The 19,008-nt window shown below is 44.2% G+C and overlaps 1 protein-coding gene across 1 annotated transcript in view; it reads left to right on the plus strand.

Annotated features, from left to right (window-relative positions):
- Positions 1–19,008, plus strand: part of SORL1 (sortilin related receptor 1) — a 167,040-nt gene that overhangs the window by 54,687 nt on the left and 93,345 nt on the right. The window contains exons 8-12 of the mRNA XM_069554212.1: positions 409–578; positions 8,292–8,484; positions 10,642–10,759; positions 10,970–11,043; positions 16,434–16,522. Of these exons, the coding sequence (XP_069410313.1) occupies positions 409–578; positions 8,292–8,484; positions 10,642–10,759; positions 10,970–11,043; positions 16,434–16,522 (644 nt within the window). The remainder of the gene's footprint in view (positions 1–408; positions 579–8,291; positions 8,485–10,641; positions 10,760–10,969; positions 11,044–16,433; positions 16,523–19,008) is intronic.

Below are 19,008 nucleotides of genomic sequence, written 5' to 3' on the forward strand. Positions count from 1 at the left end.
AGAACTTGTTTGTTACTTCTTTGCTTTCTCTGGGTTCTGCCTTCCTGTAGTCATCTTAGAGGAAATGAGAGGGAAGGAAATGCACATTAATTTGCATTATGCTTTGTCGTAATGATGAGACACCATTACGTAAAAGTGATTTCTAGGTCGTTTTTGGAGTTCAAGGCCCATTCTTATTTTGTGCCCCATCTGCTGATAAGGGGTCTGCTCCAGCCAGAGGACAGCCTCAGGGTCTCTAAAGAGAGTCAGCCAAGCTTCTTTCCCAAGACTGGGAAGCTCTCGTGGGCTCCAGGACTGCCCTCTTCCCTGGGACACTGAGAAGCCCTTGCTTGCGTGTGCAAAGGGACCTTCCACAGGGCATATGTGGTTTTTTTTGACTTGTGTCTTTCTCATTTTTTGATGCCAAAGGAATATTACATCGCGGACGCCTCTGAGGACCAGGTATTTGTGTGTGTCAGTCACAGTAACAACCGCACCAACCTGTATATCTCGGAGGCAGAGGGGCTGAAGTTCTCACTGTCCTTGGAGAATGTGCTCTATTACAGCCCAGCAGGGGCAGGCAGTGACACCTTGGTGAGGTAAGGAGACCGGTAGGCAGGGCCACTTCCTGCTTTCTTACCTGGCACGACCTCTCATTGGGTGGTTTTCAGCATCCCCTGAACATTTGGACTCCCCTGGGGGTGGTTTCAGAAGCCCCAGTGATTACTGGTTCACCTTCCCAGACAGTACTTTTTTTAATCCGGTTTGAGGTGTGACAGGCACTTGAGGATCTTGTTTAATTTTTAGAACAACTATTACTGGTTCGGTTTTCTCTGCACTGGGTCTCTGTTGCTGCTGGTGGGCTTTCTCCAGTTGCGGAGGGTGGGCGCTCCTCTCTAGTGCAGCGAATGGACTTCTCACTGCAGTGGCTTTCCCTTGTTTCGGAGCACCAGCTCTAGAGCCTGGGCTCAGTAGTTGCGGCTAGAGGGCTGTAGAGCGCACGCTCAGTAGCTGTGGTGCACGGGCTTAATTGCCCCGAGGCATGTGGGATCGTTCCAGACCAGGGATCGAACATGTGTCTCCTGCATTGGCAGGAGGGTTCTTAACCACTGGACCACCATGGAGGTCCCCACATGTTTATGTGGTGCAGAGGCTGAGCACTGCTGTGCTGGGTGACTCTTAGGATCACTGCCACCGTGTCAGCCACTCCTTTGGGGTTCCTTCATTCAGTTACCTGGTTTTGTGATCTCAGACCCAGTAGGAAACAGCACTGGCAAAACGTCACCACCACCTCTGGGCCAGTTGGCATGTGTGTCTACAAGGCCCTTCCTCCACGTGACTCTGGTTAATTAACATCATTATTCTCCCCCCGGTAATTGCAAGGTATTGTTCTGTGGTATCTGTGGGAAAGTCCTTTATCAGTACGTCACCTGCCTGGAGTGGTCCTGCTGTAACAGTGTTCTCAGGGCCGTGAAGGAGTCTGGGACTGGGAAGGGGTGGATGCCATGCCATGTGGGTGGCACTGTGATCCATCAGTGGCGCGAGGTCATTTACTCTCGTTTGTCTGTGACAGACCACTCTTGTGTGTGTCTCAATGTGATTAAGACTGCTCTCTGCTCTTGGGAAGAGCCAGCTGGCAGAACTGGCTGGTATGCAGTGAGGTCTGGCTCGATCGCTGTGAACCTCAGGTCACAGGGCATGTCCTTGCTGCCCGCTGTCCCTCTTCAAGTTGCTGGGTCATTCAGCAGGGATGCTGCTGTTCAGTGCCTGGTGGCTTTGCATGTACAGCCGTGCAGTATTGTGTATCCAGCAAGGAAAACTTGGAACAAGCTCCCTGATCCATGGAGCTTTTGTTCTAATTATGGGAAGACAAAATAGAAACAAATACTGCCGATAATGCTGAGTGCAGAGAAGAAAAATAAAGTGAGATAAGAGGACAGTGGGTTACAAGGGCATTGCTTTATATGAGCCGGTCATGGAAGGCTGTTCTAGGAGAATGATGTTTGAGCAGGTGCCTGAGTTACACAGGAGAGGGAGCTGGGCACATAACTTGGGGAGGAGGCTTGCAGGTGGAGGAACAGTAGGCACAGGGGCTCTGGGGTGGGACTTGAGTGATTTAAGCAGTGTGGAGGCCAGGGTAGATCAACCAGCTGATGGACGGGAGAGAGCATGCCTAAGACACAGGAACCAAGAAAGCAGGGTTTAGATTGTACAGGGCCCTCAAGGGCATAGCAAGATCTTTTTTTTTTTTTTTTCCTCTTAAGCATGATGGAGGGTTTTGACCAGAAGCTGGATATCACTTGATTTAACCTGTTACATTTTTTGGACATCACTTTAAAAAATGTGAATTGCATTATGTAAAGAAAAGTGCATAAAACATAAATGGGCAGTATTATAGATTATTTTCAGTGGATACTCATGTGACTTATCTTTTAAAGAAGCCATGCTGTGTGGAAATTAGACAGCAGACTTGCAAACTGGGAGATCCAGCTGTGAGATCACTGCCGAAATCCGGGCCAGTGGAGGTTGAGGTTGGCGGGACCTGGAGCGGTAGCAGTGGAGATGATGGAAATGGTCAGAGGCTTCCTGATGGCTCAGACAGTAAAAGACCCACCTGTAATGCAGAAGCCATGGATTTGATCCCTGGGTTGGAAAGATTCCCCTGCAGCAGGGAATGGCTACCCCCTCTAGTATTCTTGCCTGGAGATTTCCGTGGGCAGAGGAGCCTGGAGGGCTGCAGTCCATAGGGTCGCATAGGAGCGAGTATCACTTTCGTTTTGACCCATTTGCTGATGCATTTGACTGATGGATTGGACATGGGGTTTGCGAGAAGGAGGGGAAGTCAGGGACCCACCACTGCTTGGCTGGAGCAACCGGCACAGTGATGGTTTCAGACTGTCCAGGAGGGCTGGGCGAGTTCCCATCTGAGGATGCCTATTAGATACCAAGTCGAGAACTTTCTGTGTGCTCTGGTACACTTTTCCACACCCTATTTCTTCTCCTTTGGAGGTGCTGTCATCTTTTACTCCTTAACTTTGTTTCCCAGCGTAGACTCAGAGGTTGTTTATTATTCAGTGTCTTGTAATGTGTTATAAACCATCCCTTCCATGATTCATCCTCAGGTTGTTCTGGTTTGGTCAGTCACTGCCTCCTCAGGCTGGCTCCCAGTGGCTTTCTTTTATTTTTAATGATTTATTGAAGTGAAACTCTCATAATGTAAACTTATCCGTTTTAAAGTAAACAACTCAGTGCAACATAGCACATTTACAGTGCCGTGCAACCACCAGCCTTACCGAATTCCCAAACATTTACATTTTTCCCAAAGAAAATCACTTAACTGTTCAGTAATTTCTCTCCCCTAAGCCCCTGGCAGTCATCAGGCTGCTTTCTGTCTCTATGAATTTGCCTTTTCTGGCTATTTCATATAAATAGAATCATACCGTGACACCTGACCTTTGTGTCTAGTTCGCTTTGGGTAGTGTTTTCAGATTTTATCCATGTGTAACGTACGTCATTCCTTTGTAGCAGTGAGCAATAGTCGCCTTCAGTTCAGTTCAGTCGCTCAGTCGTGTCTGACTCTTTGCAACCCCGTGGACTGCAGCATGCCAGGCTCCCTGTCCATCACTAACTCCTGGAATTACTCAAATTAAAGTCCATTGAGTCGGTGATGCCATCTAACCATCTCATCCTCTGTCGTCCCCTTCTCCTCCTGCCTTCAATCTTTCCCAGCATCGGGATCTTTTCCAATGAGTCAGTTCTCCACATCAGGTGGCCAAAGTATTGGAGCTTCAGCTTCAGCATCAGTCCTTCCAATGAACACGCAGGACTGATCTCCTTTAGGATGGACTGGTTGGATCTCCTTGCAGTCCAAGGGACTCTCAAGAGTCTTCTCCAACGCCACAGTTCAAAAGCATCAGTTCTTCAACGCTCAGCTTTCTTTATAGCCCAACTCTCACATCCATACATGACTACTGGAAAACCCATAGCTTTGACTAGACAGACCTTTGTTGGCAAAGTAACGTCTCTGCTTTTAAATATGCTGTCTAGGTTGGTCATAACTTTTCTTCCAAGGAGCAAGTGTCTTTTAATTTCATGGCTGCAATCACCATCCACAGTGATTTTGGAGCCCCCCAGAATAAAGTCAGCCACTGTTTCCATTGTTTCCCCATCTATTTGCCATGAAGTGACGGGACCGGATGCCATGATCTTTGTTTTCTGAATGTTGAGTTTTAAGCCAACTTTTTCACTCTCCTCTTTCACTTTCATTAAGAGGCATTTTAGTTCCTCTTCACTTTCTGCCATAAGGGTGGTGTCATCTGCATATCTGAGGTTATTGATATTTCTCCCGGCAATCTTGATTCCAGCTTGTGTTTCTTCCAGTCCAGCGTTTCTCATGATGTACTCTGCATATAAGTTAAATAAGCAAGGTGACAATATACAGCCTTGACGTACTCCTTTTCCTATTTGGAACCAGTCTGTTGTTTCATGTCCAGTTCTAACTGTTGCTTCGTGACCTGCATATAGGTTTCTCAGGAGGCAGGTCAGGTTGTCTGGGATTCCCATCTCTCTCAGAATTTTCCACAGTTTATTGTGATCCACACAGTCAAAGGCTTTGGCATAGTCAATAAAGCAGAAATAGATGTTTTTGTGGAACTCTCTTGCTTTTTTGATGATCCAGCGGATGTTGGCAATTGGATCTCTGGTTCCTCTGCCTTATCTAAATCCAGCTTGAATATCTGGATAGTCGCCTGACTTGTAATTAAAATCATGAACCACTCTCTCTGGCCTCTTGCCGACTCTCTCACCTTTGAGAGACTCTGGCCATGGGGCCAGTAAGTCACAGTTCGGCCAAAGTTCCCTCAGCTTCTGCATCTGTCAGCTCTTCAGGATGGAGATGGAGGGGGACCCCAGAGCTGCAGAGCGTGGCTCTCTGCAGGGTGGGAACCTCCGTAATGCCAGCACGCAAATGGCCCTTTATGAAGTTACGGCATTTCCCGCCCCGCCCCGCCTGAGCATCCAGTTACGAAACTGAAAGTAGATTTACATCAAGATTCATAGACTGCTTTCCTCTTTGACTTTCTCATTCCTTTCTTCAGATTTTTATCTTGAGACTGGAGATGTGCTCACTTAAGTGACCTTTGCCATCTGCATCTCCATCTCAGTGTGATGACAGTGGAGAAGTGTGAGTGAGCAGTTTATGTGGGCAGGCTGGCTTAGCTCAGAAAGGAAAACCAAACAACATGAGCTGTGATTTGCGCCTAGTGGGGAAGTGGGTGCCAAGGACCTCGGTCTCGTTACTTAGAGACCTGGAGGAGGAATTCTTCCCAGGGATGGCCCTGACCTTGGTGAGAGGTGCCGAGGGGAGGCACTGTCTAAGATGGCAGGACAGACATGGGGTGGACGGAAGAAGTGGCTTGCCTGCGGGGCATTTTGAGGAGGACTGCTGGGTTCTGGGCTGAAGGTGGCCGAGAGGGACCTAGTGAGCTGTCTGGCGAGAGGGAAAAGCAAGTGGTGAGAGCCAGTGAGAGAAAATGGAAGAATACGGACTCTTGTGGAGAGGTGCTTGGGTGAGTCAGGTGGTTGCAAGGTGTGAGATGTTAGAAGGAGAGATGACAGGATGGACCGGGACCCGGAGGAAAGTGGAGGTACAGGGGACAGGCTTCTGCTTAGATTGAAAAGATAAAACGCCAGGAGAAAGACCGTGGAAAGAAACAAGGCTCCTCGAGACGAGGGAAACTCAGACCTCCCAGATAAATTGGAAGAAGCCTGTGGTGACCCTCACAATAGTAGAATCACAAGCAAGAGAGTCGTGTGAATAGAGGGCAAGGGGGGTAACAGACCTGGGCTGATTCCTAGGGAAGCAACTGAAAACCAACTAAACCGGAACTAAGGAAACCACGTATCAGAACATGTGGTCTCAGCGCCAGTGTTTTCTGGAGGACCTTGCTCTGTCTCTCAGGCAAGGTGGTTCTGCCACTTCTGTGTGCATCTCTCTGTCTGAACCTGTGTGCATCTCTCTGTCTGAACTGGCAAAACAGTCTTCCTGCTTCAGATTTATATGATGGATGACAGGAACGTGCAGTTCTGTGTTTTTTTTTTTTTTGTCATTAATAAAGCCCGGTGGCTCAGAACTCTCCAAACAAAGGACATACTTCCAGTTTTAAAAGCCACGTGTGAACTGTGGCTACCTTTCTTGGGAATCTGTCCTTAGAACATGTACCATGTTAGTGCAAAACTACTGCTCAGGGAAGTTGCAGGATCTGGGCATAGCAGTTAAGGCCAGGGAGGTCTTTGTCGCTGTTTCCCTGTTAATAAGCATAACCTCAAGGTTTCCAGAGCCATCCTCGTTGGATGTACTGTTTCTTTGGGAAGGCTTCTGCTCTGTTCCCTGACAAATCCTGTGGGCTTCTGTCTGATCAGGGTGTTGGCTAATTAGTTATAAGTATCTGGACAGTGTAACCCCTTAGCTATATTTCTGTAGACTGGGTTAAATTGTAAGCCCCAGCACTGCACTATAATTTTTATTTTAAACTGAAGTCTAGTTGATTTACAGTATTGTCTTAATTTCTGCTGTGTGACAGAGTGATTCATTTATACACACACATGCACACACACACACACACATTCTTTTCCATTATAGTTTCTCGCAGTATATTGAATATAGTTCCCTGTGCTATACAGTCAGAGCTTTGTTGTTTATCCAGCCTATGTATAAAATAGTTTGCATCTGCTAAGCCCGAACTCTCCATCCTTCCCTGTCCCATCCCTGTCAGCAGCCACAGGTCTGTTCTCCATGTCTGCGAGTCTGCTTTAATTTCCTAGATTGGTTTGTTTGGGTCGTATTTTAGGGTCCACATGCAAGTGGTGTTTGTCGTTCTCTTTCTGACTTACTTCGCTTACGGTCATCTCTGGGTCCGCCCCTGTTGCTGCAGATGGCATTATTTCATTCTTTTCTGTGGCTGAGTAGCATTCCACTGTATACATGCCACATCTTTATCCCCTCATCTGTGGATGGACATTCAGGCTTCTTCCATGTCTTGGCTGTTGTGAACAGGCCAGTACTGTACTTAGTATCTGGTAAGTTTGGTTTATTGTTTCCTGTTTATCCAGGCTCACTGGAGGATTTGGGGTCAATGTCGTTCGTGGAGAAATAACTGTAACTCTCACATCAACTTTTCTGTGTTATAGTTATCGTTCTGAGCCTCATGTGAGGAGTAATTGATCAGATGAGCATCTTGGCTTTCAAAGTTAAAAAAAAAAAAGGCAATTTATTCAGCCACAGGAAGGAAGGAATACAGTACCGATACAATATGGATGAACCTTGAAAATAGAGTAAGGGAAAGTAACCAGATACAAAAGGTCATATGTTATATAATTACATTTATATGAAATATCCAGAATAGGCAAGTGCAAGCTATGGTTTTTCTAGTAGCTGTGTACGGATGTGAGAGTTGGACCATAAAGAAGGCTGAGTGCTGAAGAATTGATGCTTTCGAGCTGTGGTACTGGAGAAAACTCTTGAGAGTCCCTTGGACTGCAGGGAGATCAAACCAGTCTATCTTAAAGGAAATCAGTCCTGAATATTCTTTGGAAGCACTGATGCTGAAGTTCCAATACTTTGGCCACCTGATGCAAAGAGCTAACTCATTGGAAAAGACCCTGATGCTGGGAAAGATAGAAGGTGGGAGGAGAAGGGGACGACAGAGGATGAGACAGCTGGATGGCATCACTGACTCAATGGACATGAATCTGAGCAAACTCTGGAGACAGTGAAGGACAGGGAAGCCTGGCGTGCTGCAGTTCATGGGGTCACAAAGAGTTGGACTCGACTTAGTGACTGAATAGCAGTGACAAATAGAGATAGTGAACTGACCAGTGGTTGCCAGCATCTGGAGTGGGAAGGAATAGTGAGGTGTGGCTCTCAGAGGGTGCAGGGTTTCCCTTTGGGATGATAGAAATGTCTGGGACTACATAGTGATGAAGGTTGCATAACATTAGGAAGATACTTAATGCCAGTGAATCTTCTTTAACATGGTTAAATTTTGCGGGGACTTCCTTGGTGGTCCAGGGGTTGAGACTTCGCCTTCTAGTGAAGGGAAGGTGCAGTTTCAGTCCCTGGTTGGGGAGCTGAGATCCCACATGGCTTGCAACCAAAAAGCCAAAACATAAAACAGAAGTAATGTTGTAACAGAGTCAATCAAGACTTTAAAAATTGTCCACATTAAAAAAAAATCTAAAAAAATGGTTAACTTCTGTTATTTAAAATAAAAATATCCCTAGCAGATAACACCACTTATTTTCTCTTACTGTAGGTATTTTGCCAATGAACCATTTGCTGACTTCCACCGAGTGGAGGGGTTACAGGGGGTCTACATTGCTACTCTCATCAGTGGCTCCATGAATGAGGAAAACATGAGATCCGTCATCACCTTCGACAAAGGTGGGACCTGGGAGTTCCTTCAGGCCCCAGCCTTCACCGAATACGGAGAGAAAATCAATTGTGAGGTATAGATGCTACGCTCTTGTTTGGATTGTTTTAAAAACACTTGTAACTGTAGTTCTGCTCTCACTGTTCTGAAACTCTGCACCGAGTTATCTTGGGGTGCTGTAATGGGCTTGCAGAAGCACCATGGGGTATTTTAAATGTTTGAAGGGTGCTTGATGTCTGTTGGTCACCATCTGAATTTACTCTCTTGGGTTAGTTCATAGCTTCAACATTAGCTCATGCTGTATGTCTTTGGATGACATATCTTTGTGAAGCTGGACTCTTGCTTGGCAGTTTACATGGTGAAAAGCAAGTACGAAAATCGGTCTGGTTTAGGAAATGGTAGTAGTGGTATCTGCTTAGATTCTGAAGTTTGAGAAGCTGTGCAGTGCCTAACAGGTATTTACACCCTATTATTAAGTAATTGTGGTTATGTAAGGATGAAATAAAAGTTTTATGGTATTTTCAGCTTAACTGTAAACACATGTAGTATTATTTCAGACTATTGCTGCTACATTATTAGGACATGCACTTATTAGGTTGTTTAGACTTAGCTGTGGTAAAAAATATTAGTATTTCTTCTGATCTAAGGCAATTATAAAAATAATTTACTGAGACACTGATTGTGTTGGGAACCTAGAAAGTTTGGGAACCCTTGCCATACGTTATTATTTCTGAGGAATGTCTTATAAAATTCTTTCCTGAATATAATTTAGGATTCTACCATTTTCCTTACCTGTTTCTTCATCTAAAAAGCTCATGATCCTCAAATGTGTTATTTGGCCTCATTCAGGGTTCCCATTCACTCAAGCAGCCGCTTCCTTTTTCCTGGAAAGAAGTCTGTGACCGTGATCCCTAGCTTTATATGATGCCCTATACTTCCATTTTCTTTTTCTTTTAGAAAAATTTATTATTATTATTTTTAATCTATGCTAAGTCTCAGTTGTGACAGGTGGGATGTAGTTCCCTGACCAGGAATCAAATGCCTGCCCCCTGCATTGGAAGTGCAGATGTTAAACACCGGACCACCGGGAAAGGTCCCCCGTCCTTATTTTAAGACAGATATTTGTTAGAGAAATCCTTTTGTTATAAAAGTAAGTATATCTCGCAAATCATATCAGTTTTGCCCTGTAAAATAAGCACAAATAGAGATACCCTATCTAGAATACTAGAGGAGGCTAAGTAACATTTGACAGTCAGTTTCTGGCTGGAGAATTGGGCGTGACCTGATCCTATAGCAAAAGACCTTGTTTGCGGCACTATTGAAATTTGAACCTAAGTACTGGAGGCCAGTCGGAATAACTTCCAAGTCTTGCAGAGGACACCTGAAGACTTTCTGTACAAATGCAGACCACTTGAAAAAACGCCACGTGGATCTTCTGGTGTTTGCATCTCAGATGTTGTACATCTGGAAGTGTGTCAGTAAGACTTTCTGACTTCTGAGTCTTGGTTTTCCTTCTGACTGAGTTGCTTAAATCATATTTGAAATGCATCTCCAGTGGCTTAGAAAATAAGCACCATGAAATCATTTCAGTTCTCTGAGTGACGTGAGAGAAATGCTGGGTAACACTGAGCGAGGGACAGCTTTCACATCTAGTTAAGTTGGCACTGACTTCTTTCTTTCAAAATTTTCATTGAATTAGAGTTGGTTTACAATGTTGTGTTAGTTTCGGGCATGCAGCAAAGTGATTCAGTCATACATAAATACATAGATATATACCTGCATATACTCTTTCAGATTCTTTTCCCTTTTTGGCACTGAGTATAGTTCTCCGTGCCATACAATAGTTCCTTGTGGGTTGATGATGGACAGGGAGGCCTGGCATGCTGCAGTCCATGGGGTCGCAAAGAGTCGGACACAACTGAGCGACTGAACTGAACTGAGATTACCTGTTTATATATAGCTCTGATTTCTAACTGCTCTTCTCTTAGAGTCTCAGAAGGAATTTTTTTTCCTTAGTGTCTTTCTCTTTTCTCCCACGAGTGGTGTTTACATGGTTCAGATGCTCATGTCCATCTGGGGCGAGGGTGGGGACAGCCTGGCTGTGGCTCTGGTCTCCTTGGGGCCAAGTCTCCTTGCTTTGTGCCAGCTGCAGTGTGGGCACAGGAAGCCTCGGCCTTTAGAGGGAGACTGGGGGGCATGTCACGCGATGACAGCAGCTGAACTTGTGTTGCAGCTCTCCCAGGGCTGCTCCCTGCACCTGGCCCAGCGGCTCAGCCAGCTGCTGAGCCTCCAGCTTCGGAGGATGCCCATCCTGTCCAAGGAGTCGGCGCCCGGGCTCATCATCGCCACCGGTGAGTTGACTTTGCCTGTCGTCACTGATGGGTTTAGCTGCTGGCTTATGTGCAGCCGCATACACAAGGACCCCTGCCACCTAGGGCATCCCTGGCTGTTCGTGGTCCTGAGATGTCCTTGTTGTTAGAGGACTCAGCAGTTCTGGTTGGGCCAGATGATAAACTGATGTTTTCTTGACCTTAGGAATAATTGCTCTTCTTGCATTTTAGGTTCGGTGGGAAAGAACCTGGCGAGCAAGACCAACGTATATATCTCCAGCAGTGCTGGAGCCCGGTGGCGAGAGGTCAGCTCCCTCATCCCACACCCCTGTTCTTGTTAGTGTGAGAATGTGGGCCGTGTCTTAATGTGTCAGGGACACACATGGCCTGTTGGGGGGAGCCCACAGAGCCAAGTGTGGTTATGAAATTCAGAGAGATACCAGGAGCCACACACAGGGTCAGCTGCACTGATTTGTTATCACACTCCATAATGTGGGCTTGTGATTTTGCTAAAAATGTGACTTTGAATCAAAAACAGACTTAATAAAACAACAACTGTGAATTTGTGTAAACATTCCAAAATGACAAGTTCCACGAGGATAAAGTGGTGTCTGTTTTGTCACTTCTTTACCTCTGGGACTAACAGTGTCTAGTATGGACACTGGGTGCTCAGTAAGGGTTAGCTGACTCCATCAGCAAATTGTAATGTCGTGGTATCATGTCTGAACTAGTCACTTACTTTTCTTTGCGTGCTATTGAAGGTTTAAGTCAAGCCCGTCCCCCCATCACTGGGTCCTTCATCTCATTCTGTGCTATGGCACATTCTGTGCTGTGGAGGGAAGCTGTGTCTGCCTTAAGTTCGTGTGACTAAATTTGGGTCCTCAGGAATCAATTATACCGGTTCTGAAGTGCTAGTACTGTAGTCCCAAAATGCTAACTCAGCCTTGGACATTAGAGAATTTCCAAACTTGTAAAACAAAGAAGTGTTTTTTCCCTCACCAGGGAGACAGGCATCTGGTCTCGTTCTGTGCCTGTGGGGAGCTTCTGGGGTAGAATCCCCCAGATCTCCTGCCAGCCGGGCGTGACCTCAGGAGGGCTGAGGGGTTGTCAGCAGAGCCAGCAGGCAGCTCCCATCCTCATGGTGCCCTTCCTGGGAATGCGACTTGTGCACTTTCATAGAGAAATACTATGTACGTGAAGCAGTAGTCATGCCCAACATTTATCTGGGTCTTTGCAGTCTACAGAGGCCCGTCATGTACCTTATCTCATTTGGGGTAGGGTTCACCATTCCTCCAGCTGAGACATGTAGGACCCAGACATCGTGTGTGTGTGTGTGTGTGTGAGTGAGAGAAACAGAGAGGGAGAAAGAGAGACAGAGATACAGCTCTACAGCAGGGTAGAGAACATAATTCTGTATTTGGATGAAGGAGACTGTTAAGTCCAGAGTAGTCAAAAATGTGTGAACAGTTTGGAATTTGGGGCCATCCTCGTCCCGCCCCCATGGGAGCGATTAAGCAGTGGTTTTCCTCTTCCCTGGAGCCGGACATTCCTTTTGAAATTGGGTGTTCTTTCCTCTGCGAATAGGCTTGTGGTTGGTTTGTACCTTCTGATGTTGGTGTAATTTGGAATTTGAACATCTGCAAGCGATTTCCTTCTGCGGAGAAAGTGGTGTCTCGCTGCTCCTGCAGGGAAGTGGGGTTGTCCGGCTGATGTGGGGGCAGCTGTCAGTGCCTTCCGCTGGGCACGCTCCCCGCCAGCCAAGAGGTGGCCATCCCACAGGGACCACAGTTTTGGAACTAGCAGAGAGCTAACGAGGGGATGAAAAGCTTGAGAGTGTCTGTGTGAGGGGGAATCTGAGTCCCCATGGGCAGCCTTCTCTTAAGAGGGCAGTCTCGACTGTGTGAAGGGGATCGATGGCGGCCCGCGATGAAGAAATGGGATGCAGTTGACAGATGCTGCCTAGAAAACTGATGACTAGAATTCTTGTTCCCCTTCTATTCATACTACTAATTAGGTGGGCAAATCCTCAAATTCATAGAGGTCCTTCAACAACAACAACAACTTTATTGAGGTATATAGAGGTACAATAAACTGCACGTATTTGAAGTATACAGTTTGATCAGAATTGATCACCCTTACTACCTCTTCACCAATGCACCACGATTAAGACCGCTTCATCGCCCCACCCAAGTATCTTTTTGTCTCCTTTGCGATTCATCCCTCTCTCTACCCTCATCCCTCCAGATTATTAACATTTTCTAGAATTCTGTGTAAATGGACTAATACACTGTGCAGTCTTTTGGCCTGGCTGCTAGCTCTCATTGTGAGAATTTTGAGGTTCTTTTATGTTGTTTCATTTATCAGCGGTTCTTTCCTTTTTTATTGTTGATTAGTATCCCATTGTGGGGATATTCCACAATTTCTTTATCCATTGGTCAGTTGATGAACGTTCTCGTTTCTAGTGATTACAATGTAGTTGTTACAAGCATTTAATTACATGTTTTTTAGGTGGACATATATATTTAATTTCTCTTGGGTAGATACTGCAGGAAGGAAAGAGTGGGCAACCTAATTGGTATATGTCTAACTTTTAAAGGAATTATCAAATTGTATTCCAAAGTGGATGTATCATTTCACATTTCCACCAGCAGTGTGTGAGTTCTGATTGCTTCAGATGCTTGCCAACACTTGATAAGGTCAACATTTTAAATTTTACACATTTTAATAAGTGCATTTGATATCTCATTGTAGTTTTAATTGGCATTTCTTTGACTAATGATGTTGAACTTCATGTGCTCATCGGCCATTTAAAAATCTTTTCTGAAGTGTCTGTTCAGATATTTTACCCTTTTAAAAAAATTAGGTTGTCTTATTGAGCTGTAAGAGGTTTTTCTGAAAAAAAAAAAATATTCCGGATTTAAGTCTTTTTCTGTGTGTTATAAATATTTTCTCAGCCTGTGGCTTGTTTTTTTTTTTTTTTTTAATTTTCTTCATGGTGTCTTTTGAAGAGTAGATATTTTTACTTTTGATGAAGTCTAATTTATCAGCTCTTTTCTTCAGTGTTTTATGCTCTTTGTTGTTCTGAGAGATGTTTGTCCTTTCCACGGTTGCTGAGATTGTCCCTTATTTATTCTTTTGCAGGTTTTATAGTTTTAGGGTTTAGGTTTATGATCTATTTTGAGTTAATTTGTGTATCTGGTATGAGAGAAGGGTTGATACTCCTTTATCCTTATAGACATTCAGTTGGTCCAATATCCCCTGTTGGAAATACTTCTCTTTCCTCCACTGAATTGCCTTGGTGCCTGTTTGAAAATCAATTGGCCATATATGTGTGAGTCTATTTTAAGGCTTTCTGTTCTACTCCATTGAGCAATAAAACATTTTAAAATTAAAGTATGTACATTGTTTTATTTATACATAATGCTATTGTACACTTACTAGAGTGTAGTTTAGTGCAAACATAACTTTAATAAGCACTGAGAAACCAAAAAACCATGTGATTTGCTTCATGGTGGTTCGTGTCTTTGTGGTGGTCTGGAACTGAACCTATAGTATCTCCGAGGTGCGTCTGTGCTTTGAAGATGTACTGTCTTCTGATGCGAAATCTATACTCATTGGTTATCATTTTCATGTATGTATCATGTCATTTTTCTTAAGATACTCTGATCTTGTTTTATCTTTGGTTTTCGACAGTTTTATTATGATGTTTCTAGGTATAATTTTCTTTGTGCTTAGTGTTTTGGGGGACACATATCTTGAATATGCAAATTTATCTCTTTCATCAAATTTGGGGGATTTTCAGCCATTATTTTTTTCAAATATTTTTCCTGCTTCAGTTCCTTTCTCCTGTTCATCATGGCCTGCAATTATTAGGCCCTTTGTCCCATGAGTCTTTGGGGCTTTTCTCTTTTAAGTCTTTTATTCTGTACGTTCTTTAGAATAGATCATTTTTACTCCTGTATATTCACGTTTAAATTCACGAATTCCTTTGTCATTTCTGTTCTGTCATTGAGCCCGTCAATGACTTTCCTGTTTCAAACACTTCATTTTCCTGTTCTAGAGTTCTTTCCTTTTTTTTTTTTATAAAGTAGTTTTCACTTCTCTGGGAAGAATTCTTGTCTTTTGCTCATTTCAGGTGTGTTTTCCTTTACATTGTGAAACACAGTTATGACTGTTTTTATAGCATTTGGCAATTCCAACCTTTGAATTGTCTTGAGCTTGGCACCCATTGATTGTCTTTTCCCTGGAGGATTGGAGACATTTTCCTGAGCTGTATGCATGTTGAGTGATTTTTGGATAGTATCCAGGACATGAAATGAAATCTTGTGGAGGATGTGGCAATTTCTGTTTTAGCACGTAATGGATCTGTTCAGATGTGGACTGTAAGTTCCATCTTGCATTCTGTGGAAACCTCGGTTCAGGTTGCTGAGTCTTTTCTGTGCTGGTTTGGGTCTGTTCCACACACTTACAGCTTAGGGGTCAAGCTGAAATCTGTGTGAGTCTATACACAGAATTAGAGTGTTTACTTCCTCAAAATCCCCTTTCTGGGATTCCATCTACATTTTTCTGTAGGAAAATTGCAGGAGCTTATTTTCCTGTCTCCTTAAGCAGAAAATTTCTATAAAACTTTAGCCACCTGCCTGGGATTGCGGTATCCGAGGCTGGGGCATTCCCTCAGGGTAAAGGTGTACCAGGAAGCCTCAGTCGTTTGGGTAGCTTCTCCAGGTTTTTAGGCCTCTTCACAAGCTGCCTGATTTTGTTTACTTTACAGCATCCTCAGGTAGCTGTCTTTTTGTCCAAAGGTTTCTGTTTGTAATTAGTAGGTGGGCTGTAGTGGGCTTATTCTGTCACAGTAGAGCCAGAATTCCAGTTGGTTACTTGTTTGTTTTTTGGGGGCCTGTGCTGGGTCTCATTGAGGTGCACAGCCTCTAGAGTGTGCAGGCTCAGTAGTTGGGGCACATGGGCTTAGTTGCCCCTCAGCATGTTGGATCTTAGCTCCCTGATCAGGGATCAAACCTGTGTCCTCTGTGCTGGAAGGCAGATCTGTAACCACTGGACTACCAGAGAAGTCCCTCCTTGGTTACCCTTTAATCACAGCTGGTGAAGCGCAGAGATTTGAGTTTGATTCCTACCTTTGCTGTTTATAGTCTGCCACTTTTAATAGAAACTCTAGTTTTATTCATTTGGCAAAAAAAAAAAACCAACAACAACTGGGGACTTCTCTGATGGTCTACTGGTTAAGAATCCACCATCCAATGCAGGGGACCCAGGTTCAATCCCTGGTCTGGGAAGATTCCACATGCCTTGGGGCAGCTTAAGCCTGTCTACCACAACTGTTGAGCCCACATGCCACCCCAATGACAAGCCCACCCACCACAACTAGAGAGTGACCCCGCCACTCACCGCGACTAGAGAAAGCCCATGTGCAACAACAGAGATGCAGTGCAGCTGGGTATATACAAATGAAATTTAAAAATCGGGATGTGAATACTTGCTCTGTTCCTGCCTGGGGCTGTGTGCAGCAGGTGAGATAATGGATGGGAAGTGCTCTGGGAATGGAAATTTGTATTCAGGGGGTGGCATCCCTGCCTTGTGTGTGCCTGTGCCTGTGAATGTGTGTGAGGTGTGCACTGTTCCTTCCTGGCCACCTCCCTGGCGGTGGCATGAGCACTTGTCTGTCTGTGTCTCCCTCCAGGCTCTGCCCGGACCTCACTACTACACATGGGGGGACCATGGCGGCATCATCATGGCCATTGCCCAGGGCATGGAAACCAACGAGCTGAAGTAAGTGCCCCTATGGAGCCTTAAAAAAAAGTTATTGAAATACAGTTGATTGATTTACGATGTTGTGTTAGTTTCAGGTGTACAGCAGAGTGGTCAGTATACATATATACAGATACAGAAATCTCGGTATATTCTTTTTTATATTCTCTTCCGTGATAGGTTATTATAAAATAGTGAGCACAGTAAGGCCCCTAGATACGACCTAGTTGCATGTTCTGAGAGCAGTTTGTTCCTAAGTCCAGCAAAGCTAGCCTCGGTATACCCAACTAACACAATCGTCTGTATAGCACTGTATTATAACAGGTCTATAACGCTTTTCCTAAAAGTAATGCAGAAAAAGCAAACACAAAAATGAAGAAAACATTTTAAGTCTTACAGTTTAGTATTTTGAAAAGTACAGTAGTACAGCGCAACAGCTGGCATACAGGGGCTGGCATCGAGTGAACAGGCAAGAGGAGTTACCGACTGGAGGAGGGAGAGGAGGTGGGAGGTGGTGGAGCTGAAAGATCATCAGCAATAGGAGACGGAAGGCAAGCTGCAATTTCATTCATGCCTGACGTTGATGGCTCAGGTTCTGGTTCCTTGCTGGAACCACGTGCATTTTCACATCTTTGGAAGTTCACAACTTGAAGGTTTGTATGTAGGGGACTTACTGTATAGTTGCCTGTGCTATGCCATAGTGCCTTGTTGTTTATTTTATGCAAAGTAGTGTGTGTATTTTAATCCCAAAGTCCTAATTTTTCCCTGCTTCTGCTTTGGGAACCATAAATTTGTTTTCTGTGTCTGTGAGTCAGTTTCTGTCTTGCAAATAAGTTCATTGGTATCATTTTTAGATTCTAGGTATAAGTGATATCATACAATATTTATCTTTCTCTCTTGGCTTACTTCAGTTCAGTTGCTCAGTCGTGTCCGACTCTTTGCGACCCCATGAATCACAGCACGCCAGGCCTGCCTCTCCATCACCAACTCCCAGAGTTCACTTAAACTCATGTTCATCGAGTCGGTGATGCCATCCAGCCCTCTCATCCTCTGTCATCCCCTTCTCCTCCTGCCCCCAATCCCTCCCAGCATCAGGGTCTTTTCCAATGAGTCAACTCTTCACATGAAGTGGCCAAAGTACTGGAGTTTCCGCTTTCGCATCAGTCCCTCCAATGAACACCCAGGACTGATCTCCTTTAGGATGGACTGGTTGGATCTCCTTGCAGTCCAAAGGACTCTCAAGAGTCTTCTCCAACACCACAGTTCAAAAACATCAATTCTTCGGCACTCAGCTTTCTTCACAGTCCAACTCTCACATCCATACATGACCACTGGAAAAACCATAGCCTTGACTAGATGGACCTTTGTAGGCAAACTAATGTCTCTGCTTTTGAATATGCTATCTATCTAGGTTGGTCATAACTTTCCTTCCAAGGAGTAAGCATCTTTTAATTTCATGGCTGCAATCACCATCTGCAGTGATTTTGGAGCCCCCCAAAATAAAGTTAGCCACTGTTCCACTGTTTCCCCATCTATTTCCCATGAAGTGATGGGATCAGATGCCATGATCTTAGTTTTCTGAATGTTGAGCTTTAGGCCAACTTTTTCACTCTCCTCTTTCACTTTTATCAAGAGGCTGTTTAGTTCCTCTTCACTTTCTGCCATAAGGGTGGTGTCATCTGCATATCTGAGGTTATTAATACTTCTCCCGTCGATCTTGATTCCAGCTTGTGCTTCTTCCAGCCCAGCGTTTTTCATGATGTACTCTGTATAGAAGTTAAAGAAGCAGGGTGACAATATACAGCCTTGACGTACTCCTTTTCCTATTTGGACCCAGTCTGTTGTTCCATGTCCAGTTCTAACTGTTGCTTCCTGACCTGCATATAGGTTTCTCAGGAGGCAAAGTCAGGCAGTCTGGTATTCCCATCTCTTTCAGAATTTTCCACAGTTTATTGTGATCCACACAATAAACAATAATAAACAATAAGTCAAAGGCTTTGGCATAGTCAATTACTTCCCTTAGTACGATTAATTTCTGTATTTTTTGATGAAGCTTTTTAACATCATACTGTTCTTCCAGAAATTTAACTCTGTGATTATATGTGGATTATTTGTTTCACTAGGTTATTGAGCACAAAATTTGCGACTAAGGAAATTATTTAAACTTTTCTTGTTTATAAAATGGGACTGAAAATCTGCCTTTCCTCTCTGAGAGAGGGACAAAAGAATTGAAAAAGTACAACTCTATATTATAAAATATAAATTAATAATGACTAAAAAATTAACTGGAGGCTCTTCAATTTGTCTTTCTTAGCTTTGTGTGTGACACAGTTATTCATAGAATGAGTAATAATAATAATAGTACTTGAGTAATAATTTCAGGAATGCATGTTATTTGATAACCAGGTGACTTTTACTGTGATAACCTTTGGTTCTGGGGTTTTTACAGCTAGACTGGAAAGGACATTTGGGGTTAGTGGCTTCATTTTATAGATGAGAAAACAGAG

The sequence above is a fragment of the Ovis canadensis genome, chromosome 15 (genome assembly GCF_042477335.2).
Source record: "Ovis canadensis isolate MfBH-ARS-UI-01 breed Bighorn chromosome 15, ARS-UI_OviCan_v2, whole genome shotgun sequence".
Classification (NCBI taxonomy): domain Eukaryota; kingdom Metazoa; phylum Chordata; class Mammalia; order Artiodactyla; family Bovidae; genus Ovis; species Ovis canadensis.